This window comes from Drosophila erecta, unplaced genomic scaffold (genome assembly GCF_003286155.1).
Source record: "Drosophila erecta strain 14021-0224.00,06,07 unplaced genomic scaffold, DereRS2 tig00000279-arrow-arrow-pilon, whole genome shotgun sequence".
Taxonomy (NCBI): domain Eukaryota; kingdom Metazoa; phylum Arthropoda; class Insecta; order Diptera; family Drosophilidae; genus Drosophila; species Drosophila erecta.
The window spans coordinates 620,534-637,963 of record NW_020825216.1 but is presented as its reverse complement, the minus strand read 5'-3'; the positions used below and the strand labels follow the sequence as shown (position 1 = coordinate 637,963).

Sequence of the window (17,430 nt, the reverse complement as noted above, 5' to 3'; positions counted from 1 at the left end):
CATTTATTTATTTGTTGATAGGTGCATTTCTTATTAAATAAGAGCTTTGTAAACCAATATATTTAAAACAAATTCATGTGATCGATTGTGTATGTATTTATGTATTAACTATGTGTTTATGTTGTTTTTAATTTGTAAGTCAATAAACAAAGTGTACGAGTCAGAAAGCAAACCGTTTTTTACTGCGCTACGTCCAAATTAATTTTTTATTTCTTTTTTCGGCATTCTTCGTATATATCGTTTATACAATATATATATATATATGCATATACATTGATTATTGTAGTTATTTCATTTGGGTTGGTGAGCTATTTTAATAGGCTTACGATAAGGCACATATTTTAGACAAAATAATTAAATAAACAAACCAAATTAACCCAAAAAAAAGTAATCTAACAAGAACTTTAAAATAGTTGACTTATTAGTAGTGACAAATGATACATACCCATTAACAAATTAAATAATATTCATTCATTTATTTTAAATATAACCGCCTTTCAGAGTTGCCATACTGGCTTGCACGCACTAGTTGGTTTTTTTTAGTGACAACTCATCGTTGGCCGAGGGCAATTGTGCTCTTTCAGCAGCTGGTCACACTGCGCAGTCGCGTAGTTTGGTTTTTTTTGGGCGAGAAGACGGTTGGTGTTTGTTTTTTTTTAGTTCGCTCCGCTGTTTTTAGGTGGTACGTTTTATGGCCCGTTCTTAATCTTATCGCAAATCAAGCCGCGGCCGATGAGCTTTGTAATTGCACTCTTTGGCTAACGGTAACGGTATTTCACAGTGGGCCAATATTTGCGATTTGGGGGATTAGCACCAAAATCCACACTCCAAATTCAAATTGAATCAAATCGCATCGAATCGAATCGAAATCCAAAACAAGTGTGGCCAAAAAATGCCCGTGAAAACAGTGAATCGCCAGCAGAGCCAAACGCCCGCCCAACAACTGCAATTGCAGCACCAGCGGGACGTCGAGAATGGCCTCTATCCCACGATTCCGTCCGAGCGTCGATCGCCCCCCTCGCGTCCACAAACCCTGAGACAGGACACCATCGATATGGAGGAAATACCGCTCAACCAGACCAACAGCCAGGAGCCCGAGGATCGGCGCAAAATGCACGAGATATTCGACAAGGTATTCGCAAATGCTTTAGTTTTCCCATCAAAAGTTCGATCTCATCATGTGTTTGTCGGGCCACGTAGTATCCATGGTAGCTAGGAAGCTAAAAAACGTCGTATTACTATGTTTAAAGTTGGATACAACTACAAAAGGTATCCACAAAGTAAAGCGAAAATGATTCAATCTCTCGAAACTGCATTTACGGTAGAGCTATAGTTATACCACATTACTAGCGACTGGATAGTGTTTGATTTGTATGTTGATGCAGGAAAAGAACATTATAATGTGAGCGAAATATTAATTTTTAGGCGTTTTTACAGTTAGGTACTCAAGTTATATTGGAGAGCATAGTGGTTAATCCATTAGAACCAGCTAATTGTTCAAGCTAAGCAAATGGGCAATGCTGAGTTCTTGTGAAATTGCCCCAGCGAGTGGGGCTCAAATAATAATGGCTCACATTAATGGGGAATTTGAGAAAAACAGAAGAGCAACTGTAATTAAAACACTCAGTCAGCCGGCACCTGAAAGGCACTCACACACGTGCATTCGCACACTCACACAAGTGCGTGTGAATGGAGTTGCTTGTTTATAGTTGCTGCCCTGTTGCCATCTTCTTCTCGCCCTTGGTGAAAGTTGAGCTTGATGAATCATCTGTGTATCGATCTTCGCTCCTCGCACTCCCACAAGACGCACCCCGCCGTTAACCCTTCAATGGGCGGGCGGCGAAATGTGACACAATCAGATGCTTTTGTTTGCAAACATGTCGAGTAATGGCAAACTTAAGGTCAAGCGGTGAAGCATGTACATATATATGTATGTACATGCTTTTTTAAAACACCCATGTTTCGTTACGCTGAAAGTGAAAACCATATATGTAATTAAATGAAACAATGCATATACTATGGTTGATTAAAAGGAACGTGATCATATTTTTGAGCTAATTTGTTTCGCTGCAGCTTGTTTTCTTAACATTGAAAAGTCGTGTGTGGTGCAAAAAAGGGGGAGGGAGTGTGAGTGCTCTTATCGTGACGGAGGATGAAACGTCGAATAAAAAAAAAGAGGCTAAAAAAAACCGGTTATAAATTATTGTTTGCTCACTTTGAGTTCTGTCTATGTTGTTGTCGCTGTATTCTTTGGTGGCGTTAGTCACTTAACCCCCAACTGGCCCACCGTCCCCCGTTGACACCCACCGCGCACCTTTTTGCCCGAGTTTTACCATTATCAATTCCACAATTTGTGCATTTCTGTTTCTGATTCCCGACACTGCGAATCCCTCAATGTGCACATACTCCGCTTGATTCACCATTTGCTTATAGCTATATAGCGTTAAGCGTTTATAACGCATTCAATGGCCCCCGGCAACCCGCCTCAATTCCAGTTTAGTTAGCTCTCTCCTGCTTGATTTAGCATATATATAGAAATGCTGACCATTCGATTAGCATTCAAGATGAGCTGCCCATCGAATCCAATCCCATTCGAAGCCACTTGGAAATCGGCTTTCCACACACATTCCACCTCTCTTGGTTGGCAATCTTATCTAAATTCACTTGCTCCAAACATTCAAGTGGAAAACAGGAGGGCAAAAATATTCTGTTTGGGTTCCTCGAGCGTTTATTCAATAATCTAGCCATGATATAAGAACCAAAATAATGTACAAATCAATTAAAAGCAACCATATAGAATATTTTCTCACAAAAATTACTACTTACCTCTTAAAATCAATTACTACTTCGAAAATAGTTGAACGGGTCTTGAACTTGGACTGTATCATTTTGATATTTTTGAAATATCATGTTTGATATGTCACAGATAACAGCCCTTCTGATATGGGAAAATACCAGATAGATGACCATTTTCGTTCATATTGTTTTCATTGAGCTGTCCAAAAGTAAATCTTAAGTTGTCTGTTAGTTTATATAGGAAAGTTTTTGGACATACGTACATGCACATCTATCTAATCCTTTGTGTTCTCTTTTTGCCTAAATGTAACTTTTAAGCATTGACATTTCGTCGCGTTTCTTTTTTTTTTTATCAGTGCGCGGAGCGGAGCTTATCTATGACTAATATTTTTATGATTGAGAATCGGGAAATAAAAACGCAGCACGATAAGAAAGAAATATAGTAGGGACTTCATAAAAATAACTTCCTATTACCGAAATCTCATTAAAGGCACTTCGTAAGGAAAAGATTGTATAAAACAAATGGTTTTATATAGCAATTGCAAAAATGAGTAGCGATTTGAGAACTTAAACTTTGGAGACGTACATATGTGCAACTTCAAGTGACTTTCGATTTGTTTTTGATTAGCCCCGTTTTGGATTTCTAGTTTCTCGTCTCGATCAGTGGCATTCATTCCTGGCCATTTATGGCCACTTTTTGGCCCGAATGCAATAGCTGGTGTGTTGCAAGTGCTGGTGACGCAACCGAAAGGGGAGGAAATCAGTCAACAAACACAACCAATTTGTGGGAACTTGTATAATTTTGAACTCATGCCTCAGGTTGAGAGTTAACGATATGATTTGGAATAGTTCCTCGGCTGGATTGGGTTATTCAGAGTCTGAGGGGAGGTCAAAGAAAGTGGACTTCTGGCTCTTTGGGGCAAGGCGGCTGGAGCAGCCCTGCGCCAGCTCCTCCTCCTCCTCATCCACATCCACAGCATCGTGCCAAGCCTGGGAATCCAGCAGCTCCGGCTCCTTCTGCTGGAGCAAACGCATCCGCAATCGCTGCTTTTGCAGTAGAACGGCAGGCTGCCTTGGTGCAGCCACATCGCGAGTCAGCGATGGCAGGGCCGTCGGCGTAGTCAAGTCCGTTGTCCTGCCCCGCCGCTGCAGACGCTGCAACTGCTGGCGCTCCATGGCCACCAGTTGCCGTTTGGGCCGGGCCCGGGCCCGCACCTGGTCGTCGGTGGTTGTGGTGCAGAGATTCAGGGCCGCAAAAAGGGCGGCCATGCCCAGGTAGAGCACCAGTACGGTGACAATGCCGGACGACTCCTGCGGCGGCTCCTCCTCTTCCTCGACCTCGCTTGGGGGCGTCGGTGTCCAGCCCAGCCAGGAGGTCACGTGACGGGTCATCTGCAACAGTTGCGGCATCGTTCTCGGCTGAATCCTGAGGCGAAAATAAATATATACGAGTATGTATATATACAAGTATATCTAATATTTCATTAGACGATTTCGCCATTTTTATATCAAACTATAGTTCCTTAACTTCCTTCTAGAGAAATGTATTAAATTTGATCCAATGATTCTTAAGAAAACTCCTGAGTAGCTTGTGAGGTAAACAAATAGTTACTTCAATTGATGCATTCAATGGAAACCCATGAAAACGTTTCCGTGGTAAACAAGATATGCTACAAAGGCTTTGATATCACAACTTGTTCTAGATAATAATATGTTTACAACTTGTATCACGCAAAATTTCAAGAGTTCTAAGAATGATTAAGAAGATGAACGTTGTGTAGGCTTTACGAATTAATTATCAGGTACAACGATTTCGGTAATTTAGAAGACGGAAAAACTGAAGAAGCACAACATTGCCTAGTTTTTTAGGGGATCCTCTTTGTAGGGAAGCTGATATTTACCCAATTTTATTGGTTGCAAGGGTATTCCTTAATCGGTGTTTCCACGGTGTTGAATTTGTCTGGAGTCTGTTCGGGTCTGTCTGCCCACCCGGAATTTCTGCTACGAACTAATATCGTATGCCCTTTTTTTCAAAGTAACCATGACGCTTTAGTATATGGCCTACTGGATTTTAAAGTTGATTTCCCATTACAAAAAATTAAACTAGATGAAACAACTTAGAGACTTCACAAGCCGAAGACCTTACTGTTTAATAATCGAAATGGCGTTTTCCAAGTTTCAATGTGAGATTACCCAAATTGACCGATTATATTCCTCTCACACAGCACGACTCCGACAGGGACGGACTGATCAACACGCACGAGCTAAAGGAACTGATCTCTGATGGCTATTGCCGGGACATTCCGGCCTACATCGCCGACCAGATCCTGAAGCGCAGCGACCAGGACAACGATGGCCACCTGGACTTCGATGAATTCTATGCGATGTCCCTGCACCACAAGTGGATGTTGCGGAACATGCTCACCCGCTACTGTCGCTACGTGGTGCCGCCTCCGAAGCCCTTGGAAGGCGATGAACCCGACGGCGCCTACGAGAAGCAAATGTCCATCTGCCCGCCGCCGCTCACCATGGTGCTCTTCTCGATCATCGAGATCATCATGTTCCTCGTGGACGTCATTCATTTCCAGTAAGAAGCGATGGTTTATTCGTAGAATATGAATCATAATATCAATCATAATCTAACTCTTCTCTGTCTCGTTTCGTTTAGGGACGATCCCAATTACCAGGATCGCATAGGCGAGAGCACAAGTGGACCGGCGGCCACCCTGTTCATTTACAATCCGTACAAGCGCTATGAGGGATGGCGCTTTGTGAGCTACATGTTCGTCCACGTGGGCATCATGCATCTGATGATGAATCTGATTATCCAGATATTTCTGGGCATCGCCCTGGAACTGGTGCATCACTGGTGGCGCGTGGGTCTCGTCTACCTGGCTGGCGTGTTAGCTGGTTCCATGGGCACATCACTGACCAGTCCTCGCATCTTTCTGGCGGGCGCATCGGGTGGAGTATACGCACTAATCACAGCGCACATTGCCACGATTATTATGGTAAGTGGGTGTCAGATTTGTATGTTTTCAAATTCGATCATTACCTTCTGTTCGCCAACAGAACTACTCGGAAATGGAGTACGCCATTGTCCAGCTGCTGGCCTTCCTCGTCTTCTGCTTCACCGACCTGGGTACCTCGGTGTACCGCCACTTGACCGACCAGCACGACCAGATTGGCTATGTGGCGCATTTGTCCGGTGCCGTGGCCGGTTTGCTGGTGGGGATCGGGGTGCTGAGAAACTTGGAGGTGCGGCGCTGGGAGCGCATTCTCTGGTGGGTGGCCGTCATCGTTTACTTTGCCCTCATGACCACTGGCATCATCATTCACGTGTTTGTGCCCGACTACTTCCCGAAACAGGAGTACAACTAGCCCTAGAACTTAGCCCTAGCCCTTGCCTAGACCACGTCCAAAGTGCACTTCGATATTGAGCCGAGGTTGCAGTACGCACAGTACTAACTATAGGTTTTATCCAAATCCGAGCATGTGCCTATGCCAGCTGCAAACATAATTTATTTTCTTACACCTTGCCATGTCAGCTCCATCCCATCCGTACGTAGTACACGCACGATGTACGTATTTTGAGATGTATTTTTATATATTTATATGTATTCTCGATCCACATGACGCGACGCAACAAAATGTCAACGAAGAACAAAACTCAGCTGCATTTGTATTATACATTTCGTCAATTTTTTTCACAAAGCAAGAATAACGAGAAATATAATTTAAACAAAGTGTACTGTATATTTTTGGAGATTTATTATTAAGATCTTATATTTAAATGCAATAAAAACAATGTCTTTGTACGGTGAAGATGGGTGTTTTGCGTATGTACTTTATTTTTTAATTGTGTCATTCATTTTTAAATGTAATGAGTACAACTTCATATTCTAGACCAACGGCACTTACACTAAGTACTTAAAAATATAGTTGAATTTAAAATTCAGTTCCCAAAAATTACGTTTAAATCAATTTAGTCAAGAAAATATATATGTATGCCCACTCCAGCAATTAACCCTTTTTATTGTGTTTACATGTCTTTTTGTTTTTAATGTTCATTACATACCGTCAATTTGAAAGTTAACGAAAACGCAGCGTCGCTTGCTGCGTCGGCCGGTTGTGAGAAAGAAACGCCCTGAACATTGTTTTGTGATATTGTTGAGTATGTTAAAGTGTTTGTGTTCGGGTGATGCTTCTCGAAGACTCAGTCTTGGCATTCTCTGGTACTAGGAGGGTTTACTTATGGCTATCTTATGGCACTTAGGCGCATAACTGGTGCGTTGAACGTTCTTATATGCTGATCTCCTTTGGACGGGAACGGGGACGGGGCACGAACTTGATGCAGGTGGCGTCGATCATGCTCACCTTGGTCAACGTAAGCCAACAATTCGGTGCCACATCGCGCAGAATCGCCAGCAGGCGCTTGGCGGGCAGAAAGGCCACGCACTCCGAGTGGTCTGTTTCCATGCAATGGTCGTCGGGAGAACAAAAATTAAGGTCGTCGTGCGGCGGAACTCCCGGAACAGGACGCTGCACGGGAATGACATCCTTCCCACTACCCTTGTACAGCGCCCCAGTTGCACTCAACAACTGGGTAACCAATCCCAGGCGGAACACGCTCAACTGCGCGGCATTGTCGTAAATGGCCTGCATCACGGCATGGATCATGTTGGCCGAATGATGAATACACATTGGGGTCAACAGCAGATCGGTGACACTGGGGCACATGGCAATCAAATTGGTAAGACGGTCATCCACATCCACATTTACCAGCTCCACACGCTTCAACCTACCGGCAAGGGATATACCAAGCATAATGTCGTGCAACGGAAACTTGCCATCGATCTCGTGCTCGTTCTCCAAGCGAATCGACTGTAAAGTCTTTAAAAAGGGCAGCACATTCTGGCCAAATTTCTCAGTGTTCATGCCCTGGCATGAACCCAACACTAGCACCTTCAGACACTTAAGTTTCGTCAAGAACATGAAGTCCGAGGCGCCTAGAAAATCCACACCACGTATACTCAACTCGGTTAGATACGTCAGGTTGCCCAGAGAGTCGATTGATGCCAAACTGTTTCTGCTGCTCGTCAAGTAGATGTCAAGCACGCGCAGCTCAGCTGGGTGAAGTCCAAGATGGTATAGATTCAAACTTGGACTGGTGCAGATCGTCCTTAGCTCCAGCAGTTGGGACAAATGGCGAAATACCAGAATAAGAAACTCGGCACCTACGTGACCAGTGTGTAGAACGCGCAACGCTCTCAGGATGCGCATATCGCCAGTAGTGAGAATCTGGGGCTTCGTCAATATTGCGCCCGACATGTACAGCTCGCGAGTGCGATGGCGTGCGAGTTGACGCATACAGTACTCCCAGTTCCTAACAGGGGTGTCGCGAAGATTGACTGTACGCCATACACTCCTATCCCGACTGACCATGGCCCAAGTTGTGCAAACCCGCGCCATGTTTGCCCGTTCCTGGATGGGGTAACAAAATGAAATATTCACGTTAAACATGTGCCTTTATGTTTTGCTATAAGCTGTAAACTTTACCTTCTGGTTCAGTGTTTTCATAACGGCCATCAGTATCTTACATCCGTTTAGGGCAACGCCCAGGCTCGCCACCAAGTCGGTGCTCGAATTCTTATTTAAGGTCCTTTCAGAGCCAGTCAAACAAGGCTGGCGTGGTTCCCTGTCGATTTGGGGAAATGCATAAAAAACGAGCAATTAGCTGTGGGTTTCATAGGCGCCTTGGTGTTGGATTTGGAACTAAACCGACTCACACTTTCACTTGGCGATGAGGCAAATCGGCATTGATGGCTATAGCCTTCCGTCCTCCAATCACAACAATTTCCTGCTTCTTTGGAGCTGGCCTCTGACCCAGGTTTGCCGGCGGATGTTGACCGGGCATTGCAATTTTCTCGCCGACCTCCATCTGGCTGCTGCCACTCATCATCGTTATATCATCATCGTTATTCTGATCCCCATGTGGTTGCACCTGCTTTTTCGCCAATTCCTTTTCAGCCGCTTTTATATCAAAGATACACCTCTGCAAAAGTATTATTATAAGAGTTTAAAGTGCTTGTAGCCTTTTGAGAATTACCTTGCACATATTAGGCGTGGCCCCACTCGGAATAATAGGATCCTGACAGCGCACACAGGTCTTGGTCTTCCAAGGATATTCCGTTGTGTGAGCTCTGGACATGAAGCAACAGATATATATTGAGAAGTCTAATATTTACAATATATTGTATTTACCTGCGCTTGCGAGGGGAGCTATTAACAATCGGCGAACCACCCGAACTGCTGCTGGCACTGCCCGATGCCTGCGCCCGAGATTTCCTCTTAACAGCCATGGTGGGGGTCCAGCCCTCGCTCGGTGGACTTGCCCCTTTGGGCACGTTAGGCTTCGACACTCGCTTCTCAGTGATCGTCAAGGGAGACGGCTGGGTCTGCTTGGGCGGCATGGTCTGCTTGGGTGGCAGGGTCTGTTGGGGCGGCAGTGTCTGTTGGGGCGGCAGGGTCTGCTGGGGCGGTTGAGGCTTTGTGGCTTGACCCACTTCCTTCAATTCCGGACCTGCCTTCTGTGCGACGTGCTCGTTGGGCGCAATAAAGAACCCGTCACCGGTGCGACGCCTTGGATTCACAGAGCTGGGTATAAAAACATCCAGCTCGTTGTCGGATTTTTGCTTTAGGACTGTGCTACTGATGGGTTGTCTCTCCGCTTTTTTCTTCCCATCGTCCAGCGGCTCATGGCTGCTGAAGCGAACTGTACGACGCGCCTCCTCCGGGCCCGAATTGCCGGTAGTGAATGATATGGAACGTTTTTCGAGGCGACCGGACATGGCGTCCTTGGCTTCCTTAGGTTGATTGTCCAGGGGAACCGCCTCCTTTTTGGCATCCCCTTCTGTAGCCATCTGTGTGTTCGCTTTGGAAGCGCTAAGTTCGCCGAAACCTGGATTCGGCGGCGGCGATGGTACCAATGATGCATTTGAATTGCTCTTATCCTCGGTCAGCACCTGTTCCCCAGCCCTGGCATGCTGTTGCTTGTCCGGCTGCTGGTTAGCCTTTTCCTTTGCCAGCTTTATAACTTCATCCTAAAGCGTGACACAAGCGGGAGAGAAGGTTAATGGTTAGTAAGTTTGTGATATTCCCCGAGTTTTTAGATTTTTATAAGGGTTTCAACCTGATTGTCTAAAACAGTTTGCTGCACTTTGAATGCTGTTCCACGTCCTGCTGCCATTGACACCGACATATTCAGGTCAGAGTTGGAGGACAGCGAGGTGTCGAATGGCGATGCAAACGACTGCTGTTGCTGCTGCTTCTGTTGCTGCTGCTGATGCTTCTGTTGTTGCTGCTGCTTCTGTTGTTTCTGCTGCTTCTGTTGTTGCTGCTGCTTCTGTTGCTGCTGCTTCTGTTGCTGCTGCATCTGTTGTTGCTGCTGCTTCGGTTGCTGCTGCTGCTTCGGTTGCTGCTGCTGCTTCTGTTGTTGCTGCTGCTGCTTCTGTTGTTGCTGCTGGTTCGGTTGCTGCTGCTGGTTCGGTTGCTGCTGCTGCTTCTGTGGTTCCTGCTGCTTCTGTTGTTGCTGCTGCTTCTGTTGCTGCTGCTGCTCCTTAGACTTATTAGTGATTTGAGCTGGCTTTGTTGAACCTGCTGCTGTCTCCTCTTGCGGTTCCACTCTTGGAAAAACCTTTAGACCACTCCATGGCAGTACACGCGGCTTGGCCGTCGACTATTGTCATCGTGTTGTCGGGTTGTGTATTGATTGGTTGAGATTTAAGATAGGCACAGATACGATTACGTGTTGAGACATACATTATTACAGAACAAAAAAAATGCTGTCCGTACTCTACAGCACACACAATAAAGAACGAGCATAGCCCTCTGTATACCAGTTACCAAGATTGATTTAAATAAACATAGGGCACTAGCCATATCTCATAACCGTACGCTCTTCGGATAAACGAGTTATGGAAAGTTGTGGTTACGATAAATACTACAGGACAGGCTGTTACTCGACCTTTACGCAAGATTATTTACAACATTCCAAAATAAATTAATATTTAAATTACTTTCATTGTACGTTAATAAATCACTAGGGCCCATTTAAAGTGAACATAAAGTAATAATTTTTCCATACGAATTGGAAGGCAAGTGTGCAGTCCATATTGGGTTAATAAATTACTTAGGAACAAAAAAAAATTAATGTGCGTTATGTGTATTTGTGTATTAATACCGACCGAAAGGGATATTTAAATAGCCGGTGTGTGGATTGAACGTGAGTATACAGAGGGAAGTTCCATAAGCTTGAACAGACAGCAGCAGGCCAGCTCCTCTCCTGGACATCTCCGCCATCCCAGCTACTCACCAGCGGCTCCACATTTGAGTTACTATCGATGTTGGACATGGGCGTTAGCTCTGGCAAGTTTCCATTCCATCCCTTGACACCCAAGTCTCCCGATACACGGCGGTCACGATTACGGCGATTACGGCGTCTGCGGCGTTCATTTAGACTATTCCTCTTGAATAGCTGGCAGGATGTACCTATGTTGGTTAAGATGGGATGTGTTAGATTATGCTACAACTACTGGTTCATGTTGGTTTTTGTTTGTGCTGCTTACTTTTAGCGCATGTATTATTTGGCTGATCAGAGTGGGTAGCTTCGAAGAAATGGCCATTCCCGGCAGTCGAATTAGTGCCATCGCTGAGATTCACGGATGAGGAATTATCGTTGACCATCGTTGATGTTCCGGATACGGAACCAAGGCCACCATTGCCGTTAGTCTGCGCCAATGACTTGGCATTGCTGTTAAAGGGCTTCTTGTCACGCGGCTTTGATGGCCCAGGATTGTCATTGTGCGAGCTCATGTCGCTCTGTAATGGATGTGCAATAAATCAAGGCTATGCTTCAGGCTATATGTTGTACATATCAATGGAATTTCGCTGTCAAAAATATTGACCTTGAAACTTTCTGTTGAAGACCAGAGTTGCCACATTTCTAAGTTACGCCATTTTAATGTCAAGTCGGGGTTTCCGTTCTAACTAATGACAAATCACTAAATTTAAAAAGTGTGCGATGGTTACTAAAAATTAAGCTAGAAACTAAGTCTGATCACCAGAGTGGTCACCTTAACCCTTTTTTAATAATTTACATCGAGCGAATTCGGAATAGTACTTTCTCCTTATAAACCCCTAAATTTGGCTGTCAAAAATATTGACTTGGAAATTTTGCGCTGAAAACCAGAGTTGTCACTTTTAAAAGTCGCGAATTTTAGAGCATTTTTTGAAAGAAAAACTAAAGTTGTCCGGCTTGTTTCTATGAAATAAATCTACACAGAATGTGAAATTCGTCGAACTAGCCCTTTTTAATACTTTTCACCACGTGAATTCTGAATACGAATATTAACTAACTTAAAATAGTTGCACGTAAGGAGCTACCACTGTATTTTATGCTCATGTCAAAAAATACGCAAGCATTTACGCATTTGTGAGTGTTTGTGTGCCGGCCTAAACAAATTTCGACAAAAGCGTGCAGGTAAATCTGCACACAAACACACACGCACATCCATACACACATATATATGCAGCGTGCGCGGCTTGTTCGCGGTTTGTTTTTGTTACGTTTCTGCTTTGTTCGCTCCCCGCTCAGTTCGCTAAAATTGTTAATCGAGAAGACACCTGCACGCATACACACGCAAAAACTCAATAGCTGTTTCTTGCACTTTCGCCGGCAGATGCACAAATTGCACAGTTTTTCTCGTTTAAATCGAATTCACTAGCACTCTTTCGGACCTTTTCACTTTGTCGTTGTGTTTATCAGTTTGTGTTTTGCCGCATCTTCGGCGTATCGCGAGCTTGTGCTGCAAGTGTGTGTGCGCGCGGCGGTTGTGTGTGAGCGAAGCTATTGAAATCTGCAGCGGATTATTCACTTAACCGGGCCGAAATCGTGTCGAACTCAACAATTTTGTTTCAATCGTTTAACTTACCTTCGTAAAAGAAAAGAAAATTTCACTTGAAAATATTACTGAACACGGCAAATTCTCTCGGAAAAGTGCACGCACGAAAAATGAACGCGCAATCGTACTTAATTTATCGACTTTCACACACACAGTAATGCGTTTTGATGGAAAATCTCGAAAATGATTGTTCGATACTATCGAATGATTTTTGGAATTTTTATTTACAAATTTAAATACCAAAAACTAGCAAGCGATATGTTTAAAAACTTACCGAATTGTGTCCTGGACTAATACCACAGATTCAGTTCAAGCAAATATATCAAAATATTATATTTTTCTCTTGCTTTATTATTTCTACTCCTAACAGATTACGAAATTGTCAATTCTGCCGACTCCTAACGATTTTTCTTCATTAAGTCATCGATAGTTCTACAAAAAAGTATCGCGAGCAATCATCCCTGGCGACACAACTGGTTGTACGTATGTATGTCGCGACTTTACATACTCACATATATAATATTGCCAGCTCTGCACGTGAAACGCGAAGGCTGCCGTGGTAATCTGTGATCAAATCAAGTGAGTTGAAGCGCTAAATGCGAAATCCATAAGCTATGCAATACCATCTATCCATCCCTATATGCTTTTAGACATGTCCAAGGCCAAGGGTAAGAAGAAAGAGCGTTTCGATGACGACGAGGAGCAGCTGGAGAAAGTGCAGGAGAAGAAGCCGCCGACGAACAAGAAGGGCGGTAAAAAGGGAAAGCGAGGAGGTGGTGGTGTCGAGTCCAGCGACGAGGATGTCACGCCAAAGAATCGGGACAACGAGGACCTGGAGAGCATAGCCTCCTCGAATCAGAGCAAGCAGCAGACGGCCAGCAAAAAGCAGGCCAAGAAGGGTAAGAAGGGCAAGAGGAATGACGACTGGAGCGACGAGGATGAGAAGCCAGCAAAAAGTCTGCCTGCCAACGACCTGGACGATGAAGATGACGACGAGAAGCCTCTGCCATCCAAGCCAGCTGCCAAAAAGCCGCAGTCCAGCAAGAAGAACAAGAAGAATAAGAAAAACGACAATTTCTCCGATGATGAGGAACCTGAGCTGGACTTGGACGAGCTAAGCAATGAGGACGAGGTGGAAGTTGTCGCTGCCAAGCCAGTCTCCAAGAAGTCCAAGAAGAAGCAGCAGGCTCAGCAGAAAAACAAGTTCGCCATGAGCGATGATGAAGAGGATGAGGTCGCCGAAGATCTGCCAAATGACAGTGAGGAAGAGGAGGAGCAGGTGTCCAACAAGGCGGCCAAAAAGTCGAAGAAGGAACGTCAGAAACAAAAACTACCATCCAGCGGAGACGAAGAAGAGCCCGAAAAGGAAGTGGAGGAGCAGAAAGTGGCGGAAGTCCTTAGCGAGAAAGTGGCTGCAGTGAGTCTCAAAGAAAAGACACCTGAACCTGTAGAAGTACCCGTACCCGAGCCCGAGCCCAAGGTCGAACCCGCACCCGAGTCTGCACCTCAACCCGAAGAGGAAGCCGAAACTGAGGCCGATCCCAAGTCCGAGGACAGCAAGGAAACCAAGGAGAAAAAACTCACCCACAAGGAGAAGAAGAAGCAAAAGAAGCAGCAGGAGTACGAACGTCAAATGGAGCTGATGACGAAAAAGGGTGGTGCCGGGCACTCGGACTTGGACAACAATTTCACCATGTCCCAAGTGCAGAAAAGCGCAGGTCAAAAGGCGGCTCTGGAGCAAGCCGTGGACATCAAGATCGAGAATTTTACCATCTCCGCCAAGGGTGAGTCATACCCATAACTTGCCTTTGTGTGTATTATCAATAATACCTCCCTTTTATAGGTAACGATTTATTTGTGAACGCCAACCTATTGATTGCTCATGGACGCCGTTATGGTTTGGTGGGTCCCAACGGGCACGGCAAGACCACCCTGCTCCGGCATATTGCCACCCGTGCCTTTGCCATACCGCCCAATATTGATGTGCTGCTGTGCGAACAGGAAGTCGTAGCTACCGACAAAACGGCCATCGATACAATCCTGGAAGCGGATGTGCGACGCACACAGATGCTAAAGAAGGCCGATGAGTTGGAGAAACAGTTTGTCGGTGGCGATTTAACTGTGCAGGAGGAGCTAAACGATACCTTCGCAGAACTGAAAGCAATTGGAGCGTACTCGGCGGAAGCCAGAGCACGAAGAATCCTTGCCGGTTTGGGTTTCAGCAAAGAAATGCAGGATAGGCCCACCAACAAATTCTCTGGTGGCTGGCGCATGAGAGTGTCCCTAGCAAGAGCTCTCTATCTGGAGCCCACTCTGCTTATGCTCGACGAACCGACCAATCACTTGGATCTTAATGCTGTCATTTGGCTGGACAATTATCTGCAGGGCTGGAAGAAAACCCTGTTGATCGTGTCTCACGACCAGAGCTTCTTGGACAATGTCTGCAACGAGATCATTCATTTGGATCAGAAGAAACTGCAATACTACAAGGGCAACTATTCCATGTTCAAAAAGATGTATGTGCAGAAGCGCCGCGAGATGATCAAGGAGTACGAGAAGCAGGAGAAGCGCCTGCGAGAACTGAAGGCCCACGGTCAGTCGAAAAAGGCAGCGGAAAAGAAGCAAAAGGAATCGCTCACACGCAAGCAGGAAAAGAACAAGTCCAAGCAGCAGAAACTGGACGATGATGACGGCCCGCAGGAGCTGCTGGCCAGGCCCAAAGAATATATCGTCAAGTTCCGCTTCCCAGAGCCATCGCAGCTCCAGCCACCGATTCTAGGTATCCACAATGTCACCTTCGCCTTTCCGCCCCAGAAACCGTTGTTCATCAAGGTTGACTTTGGCATCGATCTAACTAGTCGAGTGGCCATCGTGGGACCCAATGGTGTGGGAAAATCAACCTTCCTCAAGCTGTTGCTCGGCGAACTGGAACCGCAGGAGGGTGAGCAGCGCAAGAATCACCGCCTCCACGTTGGCCGCTTCGATCAGCACTCTGGTGAACATCTCACAGCAGAGGAATCGGCTGCGGAGTACCTGGAGCGTCTGTTCAATTTGCCTCACGAAAAGGCACGCAAGGCATTGGGTTCCTTTGGTTTGGTCAGTCATGCCCACACCATCAAGATGAAGGATCTGTCCGGTGGTCAGAAAGCTCGTGTGGCCCTCGCTGAGCTTTGCTTGAGTGCGCCAGATGTACTCATTCTCGATGAGCCTACGAACAATTTGGACATCGAGAGTATCGACGCCTTGGCGGAGGCAATCAACGAGTACGAGGGTGGAGTGATCATCGTCTCCCACGACGAGCGTTTGATCCGTGAAACAGGTTGCACTCTCTACGTGATTGAGGATCAAACGATCAATGAGATTGTTGGAGAGTTTGACGACTACAGGAAAGAGGTTCTCGATTCGCTGGGCGAGGTGGTCAACAATCCTAGCGTGGTGGCCAATGCGGCTGTGCTGCAATAACCCTAAACTTGCATACGGACTTGGAGTCCATGACACAGGTCATCATCTCGTCAGCCGGCTCGCCCTGTTAATTGTTCAACTGTTGAATGGATTATCCGCTAGTTAGCCTTTTTATACCAACATATATACAATAACAAATTGTGAAGCGATCACAAGAGCGATAAAGAATATTTTGTTTATCTTAATCTTATAAGCGTTAAGGAATTATGGGCGGATATTGTTGTTTCTGAGAAGATATATCAATTGCGAAAATAGGGTTTGAAATAGGACATAAAATAGTCGGGTAAATGGTAAAACCCATTAAATTGCAATAGTGAAATATGCATGCTGTATTTTATATACATTTATAGTTTATTTCAGCTCTGACTTTGAGTGTTCTCCAGAAAAAGGAGAAAAATACATAATATTAATTCTTAGATATAATTGTGGATATCCTAGCCGCTGCGATAGAAGCCCTTGACATTGTTAATCAGGTGGCTTAATCCATTATATCCATCCTTATCGAAGTCGATGTTTTCGCCGCCAAACTCAATGACCTGTAAGTGAATAATGGGAGAAATGGGTGACTATTGAAAGGACTCTAAGAATTGAATGCACCCACCTCCTTGGCCCTGATGGTGTCTGCACCATGGGGCACTCCAATGACCTCCACCCAGGCTCCTTCGGCGGCGCCAAGCTCTCCCTGCAGATTGATCTTCAGCTTGTGGTTATCCGTGGAACTGGCCAGCAAAGTGGATCCCGCCACGCTCTCCACGCGAACCATTATGCTCACGGTTTGGCCGGAAAACTGCTTCAGCATACCGCCGTTGATAATTGAGCGTGGATCAAAGGTATCCATAATTATCCTTCAGTTTAATACGGTTTAACAAGCTTATTTTGCGAATTAGAGCAGAAAATAAAGTGCCGTAAACAAGAAAGAGCGCCAATACAGCTATCGAGCCCATCAATCGATAACATTATTGCATGACATCTGCTATCGATGGTATTCGAATTCCGTAGCAAAAATATTTAATGATTTATTGTGTTTATTGTAACATCAAATGTTATAACATTTGGACAGACAAAAACATTAAGACTGTGGATGTATGTATGATAATCAATAAAATCAATTCCTTTCGATTTAAACATTAATTTGACTTGCGATAACTGGCCACTACTATGTGTAATGCAGGTGTTTAGTGCACTTCGAGATATAACACTTGTAAAGAAC

The 17,430-nt window shown here is 45.1% G+C and overlaps 5 protein-coding genes across 7 annotated transcripts; 2 read left to right on the top strand and 3 right to left on the bottom strand.

Moving 5' to 3' along the window:
- The first annotated feature begins 570 nt into the window (after window positions 1-570).
- LOC6551311 (protein rhomboid) lies at window positions 571-6,621 on the top strand. 2 transcript variants are annotated; one of them, XM_026982980.1, is made up of 5 exons: window positions 571-682; window positions 782-1,132; window positions 5,022-5,383; window positions 5,465-5,807; window positions 5,869-6,621. In XM_026982980.1, the coding sequence occupies exons 2-5, from the start codon at window positions 893-895 to the stop codon at window positions 6,175-6,177; spliced, it is 1,254 nt and encodes a 417-aa protein (XP_026838781.1). In that variant the 5' UTR covers window positions 571-682; window positions 782-892; the 3' UTR covers window positions 6,178-6,621. The 2 variants fall into 2 exon arrangements, with proteins under 2 accessions (XP_026838781.1, XP_001977099.1); XM_001977063.3 differs by having other exon boundaries at window positions 571-1,132.
- LOC6551312 lies at window positions 3,431-4,834 on the bottom strand. The gene is made up of 2 exons (XM_001977064.3): window positions 4,698-4,834; window positions 3,431-4,222 (listed from the first exon to the last, which is right to left on the bottom strand). Exon 2 carries the CDS (start codon window positions 4,204-4,206, stop codon window positions 3,664-3,666), a length of 543 nt encoding a protein of 180 aa, XP_001977100.1. The 5' UTR covers window positions 4,207-4,222; window positions 4,698-4,834; the 3' UTR covers window positions 3,431-3,663.
- A 175-nt stretch (window positions 6,622-6,796) lies between the features above and the next one.
- Window positions 6,797-12,929, bottom strand: LOC6551310. Of its 2 annotated transcripts, none has more exons than XM_026982978.1 (9): window positions 12,789-12,929; window positions 11,424-11,676; window positions 11,171-11,346; window positions 9,989-10,534; window positions 9,061-9,899; window positions 8,906-8,999; window positions 8,586-8,851; window positions 8,356-8,494; window positions 6,797-8,280 (listed from the first exon to the last, which is right to left on the bottom strand). In XM_026982978.1, exons 2-9 carry the CDS (start codon window positions 11,668-11,670, stop codon window positions 7,099-7,101), a joined length of 3,489 nt encoding a protein of 1,162 aa, XP_026838779.1. In that variant the 5' UTR covers window positions 11,671-11,676; window positions 12,789-12,929; the 3' UTR covers window positions 6,797-7,098. The 2 variants fall into 2 exon arrangements, with proteins under 2 accessions (XP_026838779.1, XP_026838780.1); XM_026982979.1 differs by lacking the exon at window positions 12,789-12,929 and adding an exon at window positions 12,595-12,758.
- Window positions 12,930-13,182: 253 nt separating this feature from the next.
- LOC6551309 (ATP-binding cassette sub-family F member 1) lies at window positions 13,183-16,405 on the top strand. Its single transcript, XM_001977061.3, has 3 exons — window positions 13,183-13,337; window positions 13,409-14,542; window positions 14,602-16,405. The coding sequence occupies exons 2-3, from the start codon at window positions 13,411-13,413 to the stop codon at window positions 16,218-16,220; spliced, it is 2,751 nt and encodes a 916-aa protein (XP_001977097.1). The 5' UTR covers window positions 13,183-13,337; window positions 13,409-13,410; the 3' UTR covers window positions 16,221-16,405.
- A 145-nt stretch (window positions 16,406-16,550) lies between these two features.
- Window positions 16,551-17,208, bottom strand: LOC6551308 (replication protein A 14 kDa subunit). Its single transcript, XM_001977060.3, has 2 exons — window positions 16,822-17,208; window positions 16,551-16,756 (listed from the first exon to the last, which is right to left on the bottom strand). Exons 1-2 carry the CDS (start codon window positions 17,056-17,058, stop codon window positions 16,655-16,657), a joined length of 339 nt encoding a protein of 112 aa, XP_001977096.1. The 5' UTR covers window positions 17,059-17,208; the 3' UTR covers window positions 16,551-16,654.
- Window positions 17,209-17,430: the final 222 nt, after the last annotated feature.

What these genes read in the sequence shown, in the direction of transcription:
- LOC6551311 (XM_026982980.1), top strand. Translation starts at nt 893, where the DNA reads ATGCCCGTGAAAACAGTGAATCGCCAGCAGAGCCAAACGCCCGCCCAA. An exon ending in TGCACGAGATATTCGACAAG is followed by an intron (nt 1,133 to 5,021) that starts GTATTCGCAAAT and finishes CCTCTCACACAG; the next exon opens with CACGACTCCGACAGGGACGG. An exon ending in GTGGACGTCATTCATTTCCA is followed by an intron (nt 5,384 to 5,464) that starts GTAAGAAGCGAT and finishes CGTTTCGTTTAG; the next exon opens with GGACGATCCCAATTACCAGG.
- LOC6551312 (XM_001977064.3), bottom strand. Translation starts at nt 4,206, where the DNA reads ATGCCGCAACTGTTGCAGATGACCCGTCACGTGACCTCCTGGCTGGGC.
- LOC6551310 (XM_026982978.1), bottom strand. Translation starts at nt 11,670, where the DNA reads ATGAGCTCGCACAATGACAATCCTGGGCCATCAAAGCCGCGTGACAAG. An exon ending in ACTCAAATGTGGAGCCGCTG is followed by an intron (nt 10,535 to 11,170) that starts GTGAGTAGCTGG and finishes CGATGACAATAG; the next exon opens with TCGACGGCCAAGCCGCGTGT. An exon ending in AGCTCCCCTCGCAAGCGCAG is followed by an intron (nt 9,000 to 9,060) that starts GTAAATACAATA and finishes CTTCATGTCCAG; the next exon opens with AGCTCACACAACGGAATATC.
- LOC6551309 (XM_001977061.3), top strand. Translation starts at nt 13,411, where the DNA reads ATGTCCAAGGCCAAGGGTAAGAAGAAAGAGCGTTTCGATGACGACGAG. An exon ending in TTTTACCATCTCCGCCAAGG is followed by an intron (nt 14,543 to 14,601) that starts GTGAGTCATACC and finishes TCCCTTTTATAG; the next exon opens with GTAACGATTTATTTGTGAAC.
- LOC6551308 (XM_001977060.3), bottom strand. Translation starts at nt 17,058, where the DNA reads ATGGATACCTTTGATCCACGCTCAATTATCAACGGCGGTATGCTGAAG. An exon ending in ACACCATCAGGGCCAAGGAG is followed by an intron (nt 16,757 to 16,821) that starts GTGGGTGCATTC and finishes ATTCACTTACAG; the next exon opens with GTCATTGAGTTTGGCGGCGA.